Source organism: Heloderma suspectum, chromosome 1, assembly GCF_057233095.1.
Source record: "Heloderma suspectum isolate Gila_16-S chromosome 1, 16-S_ref, whole genome shotgun sequence".
Taxonomy (NCBI): Eukaryota; Metazoa; Chordata; class Lepidosauria; order Squamata; family Helodermatidae; genus Heloderma; species Heloderma suspectum.
This window is the reverse complement of record NC_139458.1, coordinates 95,741,134-95,761,176: the sequence shown is the minus strand read 5'-3', so window position 1 is coordinate 95,761,176 and position 20,043 is coordinate 95,741,134. Positions and strand designations below refer to the sequence as shown.

The 20,043-nt window shown below is 41.2% G+C and overlaps 1 protein-coding gene across 1 annotated transcript in view; it reads right to left on the bottom strand.

Annotated features, from left to right (window-relative positions):
• SHANK2 (SH3 and multiple ankyrin repeat domains 2) overlaps positions 1 to 20,043 on the bottom strand; it is a 556,941-nt gene that overhangs the window by 448,505 nt on the left and 88,393 nt on the right. Inside the window, exon 9 of the mRNA XM_084851942.1 lies at positions 10,971 to 11,048. Within this exon, the coding sequence (XP_084708068.1) occupies positions 10,971 to 11,048 (78 nt within the window). The remainder of the gene's footprint in view (positions 1 to 10,970; positions 11,049 to 20,043) is intronic.

The following is a 20,043-nucleotide window of genomic DNA, read 5'->3' as shown; positions in this document are numbered from 1 at the left end:
TCTATGGTGAATCGTCAGCTCTTTGCTGCCATGGTGGAAAAGTTTCACTATCGCTGCTCATGGTTCTGGACTTCATCTACAACATTGTCACTGACAGCTCCGCCCTTGACAAGCAATTCCTGAAGGACATACACAAGTACAACAGTGCCCTACTCAAGACGGCACAGCTGCAAGGTCCTGGTCCATTTGTGTTCAAGGTAGAAGGCTCAGTTTACCATCTGATGGGCACTTCGTAGTCAAATGAGACTCCAAGCTATGGCCAGCTGTACATTCTTGACACCGACGAGGCCGCTATAGCTTGCCTCGAGCAAGCAAAGAACAGCAAAGAACAGCACACTGGACCGCACCTTGCTGGAGACACTTACTAACTTGCTACTTAATGTTAACCCATAAGCTAATGCGTACTGGCATGTTAATGAAATCCTTGAGCACGAGAATGCTGCTGCAGTTTCTGTTGGATGTGCACCAATGGACATATCACTTGCTTCTATCATGACCACAGAACGATGAACACTATGGCTCACTTATAACGTTCCCCATAACTCTGAAATTGCTGCTGTGTTTGTTACCTCAGATGGCTTTCCTCTGGCTGATCGTTGTCTGATAGTATACCCTAAAGGTGGACAGTGCCGCAAGATCTCCTACATGGAGAGTTATGGTGACCCCTTGGTTTACCCTTTGCTGCACTTTCATGGTGAGGCTGGATGGGGTCCTAGCATGGCGCATGTTGTAGCCAGGCAAACCAAGTTGGCATCTATCTGCCTACACCTGATTTCTTCCATGGACAACTCTACACTGACATGAGTCATGTGCGCTCACTGATAAACTTCAAAATTCAAGTCGTCAATGGACCAGAACAAGGAAGTTACAGTGGTCACCCTGGAGTTTACACCAAGAACATTGGAGGTTTTGTAAAGATAAAAGGAGGTTTTGTAAAGATAAAAGATGTAACACTTGGAATGTTTCAATAAACACAGTTAGTTAAGTTAAACCTTTTGTTAGATTTGATTTTTCTCTGCAAACTGTGTTCACAGGTACCCAACTTATATTAAGGAATTTAACGTCATTTTCAGTTAGCAAATCCCAAATCAATAAATCCATTACTAAGATCATAGCTTACATGAGATTTAGATTGTTCCCCATACTGCATATGGTTGTACAGAATCCTGTTCCTTCACAATTCAGTGTATTATAAAAATATTCTATTTCTCAACAAACTTGTAATCCAGTTGTTAAACATCTCGAACAAAATTTGTTAGTTTGTCCATATATAAAATATATAAAATATCCAAAATATTTATTTATTTATTTTGTTATTTTTATCCCACTCCTCAGACAAAAAAGTCTCCTAGAGCTACTTCTATGCAATCAGTAAAGAAAAAAGAAAAAAGACAGCCCCTGCCCACAGGTTTACCATCTAAAAAGACTCGACACACAAAGAAAAAGGGATGGGAAAGGGGGCGGGGAATCAAGTAGCCTTTCAGCAGGCTGGTGGAATGGCCCTGCTTCCTCTCTCATCTCTCTCTGTATAGCCTGCTGGATTGGCTGCTGGTGAGGACAGTTAACCAATCCAATATTGATGAGTTATCTTTTCCCCCCAATTATATCTGATCATCACTCTTGCCAAGGTAAGAATATGAGTAAAGTTTTCCCAATCCCCTACCCGAACTGTTAATCTCACATGACACAGAACAATACAGTTAAAGGTACCCAGGATAGACTATGGCTTGCAATTTCCTCTATTTGAACCGGGGCTGTCTTCCAGAATTCTATAATACTGTTCTATATAACACAACAAATAAATATGAGTAATATTTGCACAAATCGAGTTACAACTTGCCTATCTCTTGCATGAGGATATACCATTAGGCAACATGAACAGTTTCAAATAATCCCTTTATACCGATTTTCAGTGTAGGAAAATCTGTGGTCTTGGGCTGCATATGTTAAATCAATAAGCAATTAAGTGCGCTTCCAGATGGAAGCTAACCATCCAAATGCATTGAGCAGCTATTCCGTCTTTTTAACCTATGTTCCACTGGAAGAAAAGAGACAGAAGAGGTGGTGGGAAAACAGAGGAAGGTTACAAGGAGAAGGCAACATCTCAGTCCTTCCAAAATTCCATGAATGAGGCAATAGTGGGATAAAAACCTTGTCTGGAAGCACCCTAAGAATGGTGGACCATATCTTGGTTCAGAACTAATATATTTATTTCCCCAGATATATTGGGGTGGGTGGGTAAGTACAAACATTTTATCTTAGGTTATCCAACTTTAAAAAAAAAAACACCTTTATGTATATTCCCTTAAACACCAAGCTTATGAAACACTAATGTCTGCTTAATTAATTAAATATGAGAAGCATAAGGCTCTATTCCTATGCCTTCTGCTGGATTAAAATGTCACCTAGCAAACCATTCACAAGAAAAATGCATTCTGAAATCCCTTATGATTTGATTTTAATCACTGAGATGTGAATGAAGGAGCAAATACTGTAATGTATGTACAATTAGAACTACAGGGTTTTTTGTGGAGAAATCTAGTTCACAATGAAAAGAACTATCAAGGCAAGTGATTATATAATCCCCATTACTACTTACATGACTGAACAGTAATTTTAAAAGAGGGTTAATTGAAATGAAACAATGTCTGGTTGCAATTCAAGATGAAACACAAAAGAGACAGACAGCTAATAAGAAAATACATTTTGTCTTTAACTTTCCAATTTTTGTCTGTTCTGTGAAATGTATCTTAAAGCAAAAGAACATAACATGCAGTTTTACTCAATTTGGTTCAAATGAAAATATAAGCATTGCTAAATGAAACTTCCTTTAAATTCCCTTTCAGTGTATATATAGTAAGCCAATTCATACAACCAGGCCCAATTTGTAGTCACCACAACCCACATTTTTAAAAAATTGTGGGTTATTTTGTATAAGGCAGCATGCTCCCACTGCAAGCAGGAGGGGTGGCTAAACAATCCATGGACCTTCTGTCCATGGTTTGGTTAGTGTTATGTGTGAACCAGGAACTCTGGTTTGTCTCTCCCCCAACAAGCCAAAGAAATAACCCAAGAACAAATCATGTTGACATAAGCTCTCTTCAGTAATTTCTGACTCACTCAATGAGCAACTGCATGACGGGGCAAGTGGGGCTGCTCCCATACTCCCAACCCTCACTGTCACATCCTCAGTGCCATCCATGCTTTGGGGGTTGTATTGGCCCCAGGAGCGTAGCCAAGTCATTTGTAGTGTTAGAGGGGCCTAGAGATCCATAATGCTTGCTTAAGTTCATTATTGCTGCAATTCCCTTGCTCGTAGGTCTCTGAGCATGTTGAGATGAGTCAAAAGGCCAATATCAATATCTGCCTGGGAAGCAAAGTTTGTTTATCTGAGGTAGCTGTGCTTGAGAACCAAACACTTCTAGCCTATGCTGGGAATGAACGCTAGGAGTGCTTGCTAGTGTCGTGTTGCCTTATTGCTAACATGTATGGTATAAAGCCTATTTGACCCAATGGCTCGTGGTTCAGAGAAGCTGTCTGATCCAGCCATTGGTTATGCCTGTGTGCTGATGGTACTCAATAAACTATCTCCTTGTAAGCAAACCTTTGAGTCTGATTTATCACTATCTTGGCACCTCTAAATTAAGAGGTCAAAGCCTACGGCTGGGGAAACACAGGAGTATGTCTGCAGAGGCAGAGAGGAAGCCTGCCAAATGTGCTTAGCCTCTCCCATAATCCAGAGCCCTGATTGTGTGAGGGAAAAATGTCTGAATGGGGATAAGGAATTGTCTAAAGATCTATGCCTTTTCCACAATTGGCTATTAGTGAATTAGCTATTAGTACACCCTTTGTACTATAGCAATTAATCTGACACATCTGGGAATGTCACTGGGCATTATAACATAAACAGTCAAAATGGTTTTAGTCTCTAACCCAAACTCTAACAATGGATATAGCTTTCAGTTACTGACTACTATTTCATATATGGGATCTAGTATTTCAGATACATACTTCTGAGTATAATTCTCACAAAAGTTAAGGAATGTATGAAGTGTACCGCTTCCCCACCGCCCCAATTCCCTAATAATGGTGAAAGATCTGAAAAGAACATAAGAAGAGCCATGCTGGATTAGACCAAGGTTCATCTCGTCTAGCATTCTGTTCACACAGTGGCAAACCAGCTGCTTGCGGGAAGCCCACAAGTAGGACATGAGTGCAATAGCACCCCCCCAATCACATTCCCCAGCAAATGATATACATAGACATACTCTGCCTCTGATACTGGAGGTAGCATATAGCAATCATGACTGGTAGCCACTGACAGTATGTAGACAACACACAAAGAATGCTTACAATTCCCCCTCATGCAGCCTGATCCTATGTATTTGCATTCACAATTAAACCCCACTGAATTCAATGGGGCTAATTTCCAAGTAAACATGTTTAGGGTCAAACATATCAAAGCCTTTGAAGTTTTCTATACACAGCCTTAGGAATCACTGTATTACCCGTATATATGCAAACATAAATGCAAGGCTTATTATTTGGAAACCTGACGGAAAAAGGATCTGAAACACAACTATTTCTATAAAAGGACATGGAGGAGAGAATCTGGATATGGAAACATTCTCCCACATAAAACAATGTCTGGTGCAAATGAACTTTAAAATCCTATATTTCAAAAGCTAGGGAGAATTTTTCATAATCTTGAGAAATAAGTTCAGTGTACACAGTTTAAGAATAAACTCCAATGCCGAATACATACTTTTCCATACAGTTCAACAGGTAAACATCTCTACATGTACACTCTCCTGACAGTGAAGTGAATGGAGAAGGTCTTATACATGCACGCAGAATCCCCATGTGTCCTGCTGGACTGAATTTAATTAAGAAAGAAAATTTTAACTGATAGATTGATCAGTACATTTCTTGGTAGATTAATCAGCGATTAACCAGCGGGAAGAAATGTCATTGTTAGGGCTGCAAGTTAAGCAGGGCCAGCATCAGGGGTTGGCATCACTGGGCACCTGACAAGGCCCTTACCACAGTAGGAGGAGCCCTAGAAGCATCTGGTGTGTGGGGGGGTGCCTATTGGGCACACAGGAACAGGTGAGTGAATGGGTAATAGGCATCAATGGTGAGGAGAAGGGCTCACTGAAAGAGGGAGGCTCACTGAGTGCATCTCACCAAAGGTCTCTTGAAAATCTGGAATTGGCACTGAAATTAACAGCACATCGGTTTATTTTTAGCCTATTTTGTTTCTGGTGTGCTACTGTAATATGGAAATGTTACATTTTAAAGAAAATGTTAAAATGAATGGTATCTGCTGCTTATAGAATTGTAAATTATTCTGCACATCTCTCAATTTTCCAAAAAGACACCTAATATTTAGGTTTGGGTAAAAAGGTAAAGGTGTCCCCAAACAGTCGTGTCCGACTCTAGGGTGCGGTGCTCATCCCCGTTTCTAAGCCAAAGAGCCAGCGCTGTCCGAAGACGCTTCCATGGTCATGTGGCCGGCATGACTGAACACCGAGGTGCACGGAACACTGTTACCTTTCCCGCCGAGGCGGTACCTATTTATCTACTTGCAATTTCTTGCTTTCGAACTGCTAGGTTGGCAGGATCTGGGACTGAAGACGGGAGCTCACTCCATCACGCGGCACTCGGGTCTCGAACTGCTGTCCTGCCGACCTTCCGGTCTGCAGTTCAGCGTTTAAATGTAATGGATGCATCAATCAATTTATTAAAAGGTTAATTAATCAATTAACATTAAGTAATTGGGTGACAGCCACAGATTTAACATCTTTTACATCGAGAAAGCAAATATATATTAGGTACTGTACAAAACCAGAAAGAAACTAACTTCTAAAATGCTAGAGATACTCTTTGAAATACCTGAAATGAAGCTCCTCAACATCAGCATCTTTTTTACTGTCTGTCATCTCATCATGGTCAGAGGCAATTTCAATGCCCTTCCATTTACAGCTAGTGGTAGAGAAAACCTACTATCGTGACCTCATCTCATCAAAGTAAGTGGAACCCTTTTATCTAGTATGGCATTTTCTTCTATTATGATGGTTCTATTTTCCAATTTTAGCAGACAACACAAAAGTGATCTTCCCACAGACACAGAAACACCCAATAAAATTCAGCCTTTTTTCTCTTTTCTTTTCAAAAAGGGTATTTTAAATTAGAGGTTGAGTACAAATTAAATGAAGTATTTGATAGCAGCTAATGAGTGTGGGAACTCGATATGTTACAAAGAGTTTACTGTTATAATGTTCTGATCACAGGAGTATCACTTTGGAATGCAAAATCCCATTAACTCAAGAGGATCCCATGTAATTTTGTAATAGTATCATTTGCATCGAGTGGGTTAGTAAGATAAAGCAGATGGCAATGAATTGAAGAAAATAGATGGAATCTAAAAAGGGTGATCACTGGTCTGCAAATAAATCTGTGATGTAGTACCTACAGCAAGCAAATAAGTATACTAATCCATCAACCTTATTCCTCCCTTCTCACTCCCTTCTTCTTTCACTGCTGTCTCTGCCTCCTCATCTGCCTCCTCCAAGGGAAAATTAACAAATTGCCCTGCAGCAGGTTGACTGAGATGAAACGCTTCACATTTCAAGTTTTGGTGGGGAAATGCAAGATTGACAGCTTGCACCAGAGTACCATGTGCTGGTATGCTTGTCTGTCAGTTCGGCTGTGAAGACAGGTTGGCAGAGTGTCTGGAGAACATGCTGTGAACCCCCTTTTTATATTACTTCTGCCATCACCCTAATTGTATTCCTTTGTTGTACAGTTGCCACTATAAATCTACTTCCCCCATTTACTACATACAAAGCTTCTTCTCTTACAGCTACATCACCTGGCGAATCATCTAAAACAAAAAAATGTGTGATGTAGCATCGTCTCAGTGAACTGGTTGACACATCGAAAACTACTCACAGTTAACAAACTGATTTCTGAAAATGCAATAGGAGTGAGCAACTGTACAAGCGTGTTCTCCCATGCATGCTTCTGCTATAATAAACAACCCAAGGACGCTCCATCACTGGGTTGTTTGCATGATGTCCAAACCCAGAACTCTAGGTTGTTGAAGGACAATCAACCCAGAGATTAAACCCATAGTATCTGTGCAGTATCTCTATGTTCAGGGTACAAGTTGGTTTATATATGGCTCTCTTTTACATAATTACACTTGCTTTATCTATTGTTTCCTTTCCTAACACAATGGCAAAATACTGTGGGGTTTGAGAACAATTATGTCTTTCCTGTCTTATTTCATTCATATTTATCTCTGTAGTCACAACATAAAAAACAAGAAAATCAAAGAAGCTCATCCTGGTGTTCTATACAAGAAATATACCATGAACATTTCACACATATGTAAACACTATCAACCATCTCTTAGGAATTTTCACATATGAGATCAATGGTTTTTGCTTTATCATGAGTCTGTAATGCAAATTTAAAACCATTAGCTACAATATACATTCAATTTTTAAATGGCTCTCTGCAAATTCTTATCTTAACAACATTAAGGTCTATGTATAAATAGCAGGAGAGATCCTCAAAGATACTGGCCGCACTCAGACATAACATTCAAACAAATCCTCACCACTGGTTTGATATCCTGATTTGCTAATTAATATGGTTTGCACAAATTAGTTTCCCATATTCAGACAAAAGAAGAATGTGGAATGTGGAGTATGATACCAACAGTGAACAGAAGTTTCTAATCTCTTCTCTTTATCTACAAAGGAGGAGGAAAGTGGAAGGGGTGAGCCTAAAGCATGTTCTCCTAACAAATCATGGTTTGTTGTTAGTCTGAATGCGACCACAAAATGCCACGTGTGAAAAAGCGTTTAAAGCGGCAGGCAACAACTTATACGCTCCTTTCTGAGCATGCAGATATAAAAGAAGCAAAATTAGGGGTTCTGCAAGTTTGATATGGGTTTCTACTCACTGTAGAGACTCCTCCCTTGAGGAAAAAAAAGGGGGGGATGAAGCATTTCCTCCCCCCCTTCTGCTGCCTCAAAAAACTCTGAAATTTCCTGAGAGCCAATGATTATGTATGCACTTTGATAGCAAAGTGCAGTGTTCAGGCAGAAGACTTCAGTGAGTGGGGCTGGAAATTTGAGGATGAAATGCCTTGGTTTTGCATGAATGTGACAAGTTGTGTTCATCCACTAATCCCAACCATCATTAGTGACAGGGAATAGAGGAAATAATGTACATAGTACTTCCTTTTTTACACCTTGCACAATACACTTGCTTTGTGTCCTTCATGTTACATCACAGAGAGCAAAACCGAACGTTACTCTTGCTTCTATTTACTATTCATATCCCTCTCTTTAAATTCTCTGTACCAAACTGTCTCTCTCTTAAACTGTTGACTTCAGTAAGAGTCAGTGCTAGACAATGGTTGAAGTGTGAGTTTCTGTGTGGGAAACCCAGGCTCAAATCCCTGTTCATCCTTGAAACTCAGGGGTGGTCTTGGGCCTATGCTCTCAAAGCCATTTTACATATTATGCTAAATGAGATGGTAGACCAAGGTAGTAGAACTCTAGATGATACCACTTCAGACTGCAGGTGGGGGAAGCATTTTAATACCTCTTCCCCACATAAAAACACATTCTTCCTGTGAACTGAGACAAGCCAAATAAATGCAAAACTATATGTTTGTACTAATTGCTTAAGAAGATACTGCCTTCAGTTTTTATGCTAAGTGAATCCATCAGGGAAAGGAAGAGTACTTGTAACTGAGCAGGTGGTTGCAGGACAACTCCAGGCACTCTTGAATGAAACAGATTATCTAGATCCATTTCAATCAAGCTTCAGGCCTGGTTTTGGAATGGAAACCACCTTGATCACCCTGTGGGGTGGCCTCTGCCAGGAGAGGGACAGGGGGAGTGCAACCCTGTTAATTCTCCTGGACCTCTCAGCAGCTTTCGATACCATCAACCATGGTATCCTTCTGGACATGTTGTCTGGCCTGAGAGTTGGACTCACTGCACTGCAATGGTTCCACTCCTACTTGGATGGCCGATTCCAGAAGGTGGTGCTGGGGATAATTGCTTTGTGCCATGGCAATTATGCCATGGGATCCCACAGGGCTCTATTTTATCCCCCATGCTGTTCAACATCTACATGAAACCACTGGAGGAGATTATTTGGAGGTGTGGGCTACGGTGCCATCAATATGTGGATAACACCCAGCTCTACCTCTCTTTCTCATCAAACCCAAGTGAGGCAGTGGCTGTTCTGAATCAGTGCCTGGGTACGGTAATGGACTGGATGAGGGCCAATAAACTGAAACTCAGTCCAGATAAGACGGAGGTACTGTTACTGGGTGGTTCGTCTGCCCGGCTAGGTGATATTCAACCTGTTCGGGAGGGGGTTGCATTCCCCCTAAAGGATCAGGTTCGCAGTTTGGGGGTGCTCTTGGACCCAGAACTGTCACTTGAGGCACAGATGAACTCAGTGGCATGGAGCACTTTTTATCGGCTTTGGCTGGTATACCAACTACGCCCTTATCTGGACAGAGATAGCCTAGCTACAGTTATCCATGATCTGATAACTTCTCGTCTGGGTTACTCCAATGCGTTATACGTAGGGCTGCCTTTGAAAACGGTCCGGAAACTTCAGCGAGACCAAAATAGGGCAGCAAGATTGTTAACAGGGACTGGCCAATGAGAGCACATTACACCAGTACTTTTCCAGCTGCACTGGCTGCCAGTCCATTTCCAGGCCCGATTCAAAGTGCTGGTATTAACACTGAAAGCCCTTAACAGCTTGGGGCCAGGTTATCTGAAGGATCGCCTCCTCCCATATGTGCCTGCCTGGACCCTAAGATCATCCTCAGCAGTCCTTCTCCATAAGCCCCTGCCAAAGGAAGTGAGGCAGGTGGCTACCAGGAAGAGGGCCTTTTCCGCTGTGGCAACCCGGCAGTAGAATGAGCTCCCTAGAGAGGTTCATCTGACATCTATGTTGTATTCCTTCCAGCGCCAGGTGAAGACCTTTCTATTCTCCCAGGCATTTTAGCTTCATAGTCTTTTAGCTTTGCTGTTTTAAATCTGTATTTTAAATCTCTGCATTGCTGCTAGGTTTTATTCTGGTTGTATTGTTATATTGTGGTTTTAATGCTTTTATATTTTATACTGTTTTATCCTGTGCTTTTTGGTTTTAATTTTTGTGAACTGCCCAGAGAGCTTTGGCTATTGAGTGGTATACAAATGAAATAAATAAAATAAAACAAAATAATAATAAATAAATAAACTGTAATTATCATTACAGTTGTCTGTATGGAAGGGGGAATGGTTCTGTTTATTGTTTTCAGTATTACTTCCCATGAAAACTTACTAAGTTCCTTCATTCCATGAAGTAAACTAACACATAACTGGGAAATATTAAATTCAGCCTTCTCCTGATGTAGTAGTTAATGGGAGGGGCTGTAGTGGTAGAGCACACGCTTTGTATGCAGAAAGTCCCAGGTTCAATCCCCAACATCTCCAGGTAGGACTGGTAAAACTCCTGTCTGAAACTTTGAAGAGCCACTGCAGTCATTGTTGACCATACTGGGCTAGATGCACCAATGTTCTGACTCAGTACAAGGCAGCTTCTTATGTTCCTATGTACATGTAGAGATTTTATTATGTAGACGAGCATTCAAAACTGTAAATCCCAACTTGCAGTCAGAAGTTACAGTCCAGAATTCTACCACTTCAGTCTGCCATTTCATTTCATGCCTGATCTACAAGATCTGTAAAACAAAATAAGTCACGTAAACCACCTTGAAGGAAGAGTGGGGTACAAATGTGACAAATAAATAAATACTTTACCATGCACTAATTTGATTGCTGCATTCATACTTTTGTGCCCCATGTTGTCCCAAATGCATACACAATTATCATCGATACAGATATATACACAGGAACATTGCATTTTGAATTTGTTTTTACCTGAAATGGAGATTGGCTGTTATAGTTCTTTAACTCCTTGTTGGCTCCCCGCAACAACAAAACTCTTGCACAACTATCCTGTAAATAAAATAAATAATCTGTTACAATCTTGCAATCATGTACACTAGCCTTCCCAAACCTGGTGTCCTCCAGACGTTTTGGACTAAACTCCCAGCATTCCTGATCCCTTGCCATGATGGCTGGAAAGCACCAGGTTGGAGAAGGCTACTGTTTTTAATCACATAACACTAGTGATATTCAATGCATGATTAGAGCCAAGTGAGTCATGATGCTAAATGCGTCACTTGAAGTTGCACTATTGTAAAAAAAAACTATTCATAACCCCCTACTGTGGTCCAGATGTTATTCACCCTTTTGAGGTTGGTATTAGCCCAAGAAGAGAAACTTTCATTTAAGCCTACAGGAGCTTCCTCCTCCTTGGCTAATAGCAGCCTAGGGTGCATTGTAATCATCAGGGGAGGGAAGGATTAAATCCCCCTGTCTGTGTGCCATTTCCACAACTAACATCCCGCACATAGTTTGACCCCTAAGAAGACTCAGTATTTCCCCCATCCCCTGTCTATGGCTAGCCCTGAGAGCACAGATTAGTTGGGATTTGGTCCTGAAGCAAAAAAAGAAGGAAAAAGTATCTATACTTGATTTATAACTTGATTCACTCATGATGTGCATTTACATGGATAAATGTAACATGTAAACTAGGTGATTATAGATATAGATACAGATACCCAAAATCTGAGGAATTGTTTTGCACTAAGCATGATTGCTTAGTGTCAATTTCAATGTAATTTGTTCTGAAAATCATTTGTTTGAGGTGTTTGTCAAATGAAAATTACTGTCCCTTGCCAAAACATTTACCCCTCCATTATCTTAATGGCCAATCCATACCTTTGAAGGATGTACGTCTACACTGTTTACTCTTATAAGGAACATTAGATTAAGAATCATTTTCTAACCACTATTAATATATTGTGAAATTTGGGGGCAGTACCCTATACTGTTGCGGCAGTTCCGCTGTTTCTGTTGCAACATTGGGACCTATCACTAGGTCTACAGGAAGCTATTGCTTCCTAAAGTAACCCTTGAAATGAGCAAAAATCCTTATTTCCAGAATAAGGAGGAGGTCTCTTCTGCAAGCTCTGCTGACTTGCCCCATTCTGAAAATGAGCATTTCAGCTCATTTCCATTTGCTTAAGGATGTGTTAGCTTCCCATTGTACTAGGGGTGAGTCCCACTAGCACACAGGCAGTGTTGGATACTTCCCCTAGCATCAATGGAAGTCCTAACATGGTCACCTGATCTCAGGAGTCTTGTTAACATTGGCTGATCTAAAATTAGCATCTTAAATTAGTCCAGCCAACTGGATACTGATTGGATCAGTGCCCCAGAAGCTGTATCATTCTTTCCTAGCAATCCCTTTAAGAAGAGGCATGGGTGTTTTGAAAAATGTCAGATTTTGCCCTTTCTTGAGAAACTGCTGTCCATTATATCAGTATCTGGATCCTACCCCTAGCACCTTTTCAGAACCAGCTGAACAGAGTACCAATGAAGAAGAGCTAGACAGAAAGGTTAGAAGTACTTTCACTTTTATTTTCTTGACCACCTCTATTCTTTGATTTTTAAATCTCTTTATGTCAATACAAACGTATTTTCCTAAATCAATTTAACTAGACTGGTGTGATGCTGCAAGCTTAATCCCACTTCACTTCCCTCACCATTCCAAAATGTAATTGATCTAGAGGGGCAGATATAGGAAAGATTGGGAAGACTCCTGTGCTGGAACATACCCTCCTCAGCAACACCTGTAAGGGTCTTGTCTGTCTTGTGAAGGGAAACCGTTCAATGAGAGAGTTGGTGGCCACCCAGGGGAATCATGGAATAGTAGGGTTGGAAGGGGTCTATAAAACCATTGAGTCCAACCCCACAGGGGAGTATGTTTTGTTAGAAAGTGCAAGACCCTATAAAAAGGGGAAATTCTAACCACCTCAAGGGAGGTGTCATGTGACAGACACACTGATGTAAAATTGGAAGAAAACTAGCAGAACTGCTGGGAAAGCACCAGGCCTATTCCATAATATTCTATATTCCAAAAAAAAAAAGACTTTTTAAAAAGTCTTATATTGTTTTATCATGTTGCATTTTATGGTTTTAGTTGTTGTGAATTGCCCAGAGAGCCATGGCTGTTGGGCAGTATATAAATGTAATAAATAAAATAAAATAAAATAAGAGTTAAGTATAGTACAGAGTGATTGTCTAGGATGCAGCAATAGATTACATTCAAAGACCCACTACAGGTTTTCCCATGTCTTGGACTGTCTGCATTTACTACACTATATCTGCCTCCACTTTATGCCCACATTGCAGTTTTAGTTTCCATAGAAAAACAATATTTTACAATGTTGTAATAATCTGTAATACTTGTTTTCAAATTTTACACATTCAGTACACCCTTTCACACTGCTACAGAATCCCTACACATTACAGATGATTCTGGGTAACGTTCTAGGGTATACACGTATATCAGATGAGGCGCTGGGACAATCCTCTTTGGCTACACCATTGCTTTATGTGTACATAGAGAGCATCCTAGATCAAAATCAACACTGCCTTACAGCTGAAGATTACAGAGGAATATCTGTATTGGTGGAGAAGTTGCCCTTCAAAACAGCTGGTCTGCCATTACTGAAGAACCCTGATAAACATCCAAACAACACCATGAGTTTCTGGAACCCAGTTTGAAAATTGCTGCCATATAATGAATCTCTATTAGTATCAAGTAGCAACAGCTCTAAATATTTTGCTATTAAATGAAAACATCAGTACAACAAAAACTGAGCTTATATTTAAATGTTTAAATATAAACATTTGGTTGGTCCAGAGAAGACTCAAACACAGTATAGTTCTCAACAGGACCAACCTTTATTCTTTCTCTCTTTTTTTAATACTTTTTATTCTATTTTTTATCTTTATAAATGAAATAAATAGTACCAACAACCTAGTCATTATCTACAGTTTCCAGCAATACCGTATTCTTAGGAGGACATAGCAATAACACCCCCTTCATGGATCACTGCCTTGTTGTGGCGAAGGGGCTTGCGTAACTCAGTGAAGCCATAAGCTATGCCTTGCAGGGCCACCCAAGAGGGACAGGTCATGGCAGAGAGTTCTGACAAAATGTGGTCCACTGGAGAAGGAAATGGCAACCCACTCCAGTGTTCTTGCCAAGAAAACCCCATGGAACGTATCACAAGGCTAAAAGACATGACGCCGGAAGATGAGCCCCTCAGGTCGGAAGGTGTCCAATATGCTACTGGGGAAGAGCAGAGGGTATTTCCAAGTAGCGCCAGAAAGAGTGAAGCGGCTGGGCCAAAGCCAAAAGGACACTCAGCTGTGGATGTGTCTGGTGGTGAAAAGAAAATCCGATGCTGTAAAGAACAATATTGTTTAGGAACCTGGAATGTCAGATCAATGAATCAAGGTAAGCTGGAGGTGGTCAAACATGAGATGGCAAGACTGAACATCGACATCTTGGGAATCAGCGAACTAAAATGGACAACCATGGGCGAATTTAATTCAGGTGACCATCATATCTACTACTGTGGGCAAGAATCCCTTAGAAGAAATGGAGTAGCACTCATAGTCAACAAAAGGGTGGGAAAAGCAGTACTAGGGTACAATCTCAAAAACGATAGAATGATCTCAGTATGAATCCAAGGCAAACCATTCAACATCACAGTAATTCAAGTCTATGCCCCAACCACTGATGCCGAAGAAGCTGAGGTCGATCGGTTCTATGAAGACCTACAACACCTTCTAGAACTAACACCAAAAAAAGATGTCCTCTTCATCATAGGAGATTGGAATGCTAAAGTAGGAAGTCAAAAAATCACCGGGATAACCGGCAGGCATGGCCTTGGTGTACAAAGTGAAGCAGGACAAAAGCTAATAGAGTTTTGCCAAGAGAACACGCTGATCATAGCAAACAGTCTTTTCCAACAGCACAAGAGATGACTCTACACATGGACATCACCAGATGGTCAATATCGAAATCAGATTGATTATGTCCTTTGCAGCCAAAGATGGAGAAGCTCTATACAGTCAGTCAAAACAAGACCTAGAGCTGACTGTGGCTCAGATCATGAGCTCCTTGTTGCAAAATTTCGGCTGAAATTGAAGAACGTAGGGAAAACCACTAAACCATTCAGGTATGACCTAAATCATATCCCTTATGAATATACAGTGGAGGTGAGGAATAGATTTCAGGGATTAGAGAGTGCCTAAGGAACTATGGATGGAGGTCCGTAACATTGTTCAGGAGGCAGCAATGAAATCCATCCCAAAGAAAAAGAAATGCAAGAAAGCCAAGTGGCTGTCTGAGGAGGCTTTACAAGTAGCTGACGAAAGAAGGGAAGTGAAAAGCAAGGGAGAAAGGGGAAGATATATCCAACTGAATGCAGAGTTCCAGAGAATAGCAAGGAGAGACAAGAAGGCCTTCTTAAATGAACAATGCAAAGAAATTGAGGAAAACAACAGAATGAGAAAGACTAGAGATCTCTTCAAGAAAATCGGAGATCTCAAGGGAACGTTTTGTGCACAGACGGGCATGATAAAGGACAAAGAAGGCAGGGACCTCACAGAAGCAGATGAGATTAAGAAGAGGTGGCAAGAATACACAGAAGAACTATACAGGAAAGATCTGAATGTCCCTGATAGCCATGATAGTGCGGTCACTGAACTTGAGCCGGACATCCTCGAGAGTGAAGTCAAGTGGGCCTTAGGAAGCATTACTAACCACAAAGCTAGCGGAGATGACAGTCTTCCAGCTGAGCTATTTAAAATCCTAAAAGATGATGCTGTTAAAGTGCTGCACTCAATATGCCAACAAATTTGGAACACACAACAGTGGCCGCAAGACTGGAAAAGGTCAGTTTACATTCCAATTCCAAAGAAGGGCAATGCCAAAGAGTGTTCAAACTACCGCACAATTGCACTCATTTCACATGCCAGCAAGGTGACGCTCAACTACAAGCTAGACTTCAGCAGTATGTGAACCGAGAACTACCAGAAGTACAAGCTGGGTTTCGAAGACGCAGAGGAACTAGAGATCAAATCGCCAACATTCGCTGGATCATGGAGAAAGCAAGAGAATTCCAGAAAAACGTCTATTTCTGCTTCATTGACTACGCTAAAGCCTTTGATTGTGTGGATCACAACAAACTGTGGCAAATTCTTGAAGTGATGGGAGTACCAGACCACCTTACCTGTCTCCTGAGAAACCTGTACGTGGGTCAAGAAGCAACAGTAAGAACCAGACATGGAATAACCAATTGGTTCAAAATTGGGAAAGGAGTACGACAAGGCTGCATATTGTCACCCTGCTTATTTAACTTATATGCAGAGTACATCATGAGAAACGCCGGGTTGGATGAATCACAGGTCGGAATTAAGATTGCTGGGAGAATGATCAACAACCTCCGATATGCAGACGATACCACCCTAATGGCAGAAAGCGAAGAGGATCTAAAGAGCCTCTTGTTGAGGGTGAAAGAGGAGAGTGCAAAAGCTGCTTTGAAACTCAACATTAAAAAAACTAAGATCATGGCATCTGGCCCCATCACTTCTTGGCATAGAGAAGGGGAAGAAATGGAAGCAGTGACAGATTTTATTTTCTTGGGCTCTAAGATCACCGCAGATGGTGACTGTAGCCATGAAATTAAAAGACGCTTGCTCCTTGGGAGGAAAGCTATGGCAAACCTAGACAGCATAGTAAGAAGCAGAGACATCACCTTGCCGACAAAGGTCCGTCTAATCAAAGCTATGGTTTTCCCAGTAGTAATGTATGGCTGTGAGAGCTGGACTATAAGGAAGGCTGAGCGCTGAAGAATTGATGCTTTCGAACTGTGGTGCTGGAGAAGACTCTTACGAGTCCCCTGGACTGCAAGGAGGTGAAATCAGTCCATCCTAAAGGAAATCAACCCTGAGTGCTCATTGGAAGGACAGATACTGAAGCTGTAGCTGAAATATTTTGGCCACCTAATGCGAAGAGAAAACTCCCTGGAAAAGACCCTGATGCTGGGAAAGACTGAAGGCAAAAGGAGAAGGGGATGGCAGAGGATGAGATGGCTAGATAGCATCACTGATGCAATGAATATGAACTTGAGCACGCTCCGGGAGAGAGCGCAGGATAGGAAGGCCTGGCGTGCTATGGTCCATGGGGTCACGAAGAGTCGGACACGACTGAATGACTTAACAACAAAAGCAATAACAAAAAAGAAAAAAAACAGAAGAAGGAAAAGGAAGAAGAAAGCAACAAAGAAAGAAAAAGAAAAAATATTTAAAAGTTAATATTTAAAGCTCCATTACACACAAACTTCAAATAACATTCTACTTAAATGTTATACCTATAACATTGCCAATGTGTTCAGTACAGCATAGATAATCAACCTTACATTTCGATATCATATCATCAGTTTTAGCAAGGGAGCAAGCCTACAATTCATTTCCAATAACCATATATTGCCCTTCAGTTAACATATAATAGTAAAGCTTAACAATTTAACCAGCCAAAAATATTACTAATCAAAGTCTCATAATAATGATAGTAATGATAATAAAAAGGAAAGAAATTAAAAAGGATAAGTAATAATAATAACAAATCACTAATAAATTTTATGCTATCTATATTTTAGATAGTGTCATTTCTAAATCTATATATGAATGTATACATATCTATACACACACGAACAGTAATTTTATTATACAGTATATCATGTCTAATGTAAAAAAAGAGGAGGTAAGAAAAAGAGAGATAAAAAAGGGGGGGATATATGTAAACAGTCCTCTGTACTGGCATACTGCCCAGATCTTATAACCGAAACAAATACGAAAAACAATAATAATTGAAAAGTTCCCAGCTCATGAGGCTGGGGAAGATGTCTCCCGTGCCTTACTTTGAACGCCAGCTAGCCAAGCCTCCGCCATTTCATGATTTAAAAACTTTTTCATCTGGCCTTCAAAAAGAATGCAAAATATAGCAGGATATTTGATATGATATTGCAGATTCATTTGTCTTGCCTGATTTCTCGCCTTGGTAAATTGCCTTCTTTTGTCAGCGATTTCTTTAGTGTAATCCGGAAATAACATAACTTTGTCTCCTGTTGGCTCCCCAAAAAGTTCTCCCACTTCTCTTGCCAAGCGCAAAATATGTTTTTTTGTAGAAACTCTTGCAAATTGAACTATAACAGTATAGGCAGTCCCTTTGATGCCACGAACTGGAACACGGTATGCGTGCTCAATATCTAGTAAATAATCAGATGGCAGAGTGAGTAGCTTGTGTAGAAATGTATCTAAGACTTTAGACAGACTTATATCAGCAGGCAGATCATTGATACCAAGGATACGCAGATTCGCTCTACATGCATGTGCCTCCAGTTGGGAAATTCTCGCAGACAGGATATTATGGGAGGCATGCATAGCCATCTCTTGCGCAGACACCTGGTCTTGGAGAGCATTAACCCTCAATTCCATCTTTTGCAAAGACCTATTAATTAAATCCACAGCCCCTTGAAGGTTAGTAATAGAATCTTGGATTGTATCCAGCCTCTTAGCCTGTTCTGCTAATTGAGAAGACAAAGTTTTTATCAGAGCCAGCAACTCCTCTACATCTCCGGCATCTCTAGAAACCTTTGCCAAGGGAGGGGTTGCGGGAGTTGGAGGTGGTCCTGCAGCTTTTTTCCTTCCCCTTGATGCTTGCCATCCTCCTCTTCCGTAAAGAAAGCAAGTAAGTTTAATTACAAACAAACAGTCACTTCAACAGATTTTGCAGGTCCTCAGATATTGTAGGTATTTTTAATTCATAAATACTTTTGGAACTCATCAGCCCTGAAGTCCCCTAATTGCATAGGAGTTTCAAAATGGCTTTGAGCAGATGACGCTCCAGAAAACTGACCTTAGAGTCCAGCTCTTCTGCTGCTCCACAAAAGGAGTTGTTCTTCCAAGATCTTATCCAGATGGTACTCTAGCTTCCCCTTTTAATTCCAGGGGAAGATGAAAAGGTTTTTCAAACTTTTAAAAGCTGTTTGAAGAGGCGACCTGCAGAGCCTCCACAGGACGCTTGCCAGGGCAACATGGCTCCTACCGGAAGTCAGGACCAACCTTTATTCTTTCCAAAAAAATTAGCACCACAACATCTTTGTAAGGAAATCAAGAACATGCAACGAAAGACCCTCCTCTCTTCATTTATGTGTGCTTTTGATATGTGTTTTGTTAACTATTTTTATTTATTTATTATTAAATTTATTAATCGCCCATCTGGCTGGTCACCCAGCTACTCTGGGCGATGTACAACATACAATAAAAACAGTTTAAAACAATAAAATTCTACAATAAAAACATTTTCTAAAATACCCTAACCCACCCCAAATGCCTGCCTGAACAACCACGTTTTTAATGCACGACGGAAGCTCATTAAAGAGGGGGCATGACGGAGTTCCCTAGGGAGGGAGTTCCACAGAGTGGGGGCCACCACAGAAAAGGCCCTCTCCCTCGTCCCCACCAGTCTAGCTGTCCTGGCTGATGGGACAGAGAGAAGGCCATCCGAGGCCGATCTTGTTAAGCGGCCTGTCTGGTGCTGCTGGAGGCGCTCCTTAAGATACCATATAGGGTTTTAAAGGTCAAAACCAACACCTTGAATTTGACCCAGAAAACAACTGGTAACCAGTGCAACTCTTTCAGCACTGGAGTGATGTGATCTCACCGGTGGCTGCCTTTAATCAGGCGAGCTGCCGCATTCTGTACCAGCTGCAGTTTCCGAACCGTCTTCAAGGGTAACCCCACGTAGAGCGCATTACAGTAGTCTAAACGAGAGGAGACCAGGGCATGTACTACCGATGGGAGCAGATGGTCGGGAAGGAAGGGGCGCAGCCGCCGTATCAGATGGAGTTGATACAGCGCTGTCCGGCTCACAGCTGATACCTGAGCCTCCATGGACAGCTGGGAGTCCAAAATGACCCCCAGGCTGCGGACCTGGTCTTTCAAGGGTAGCCGTACCCCATTC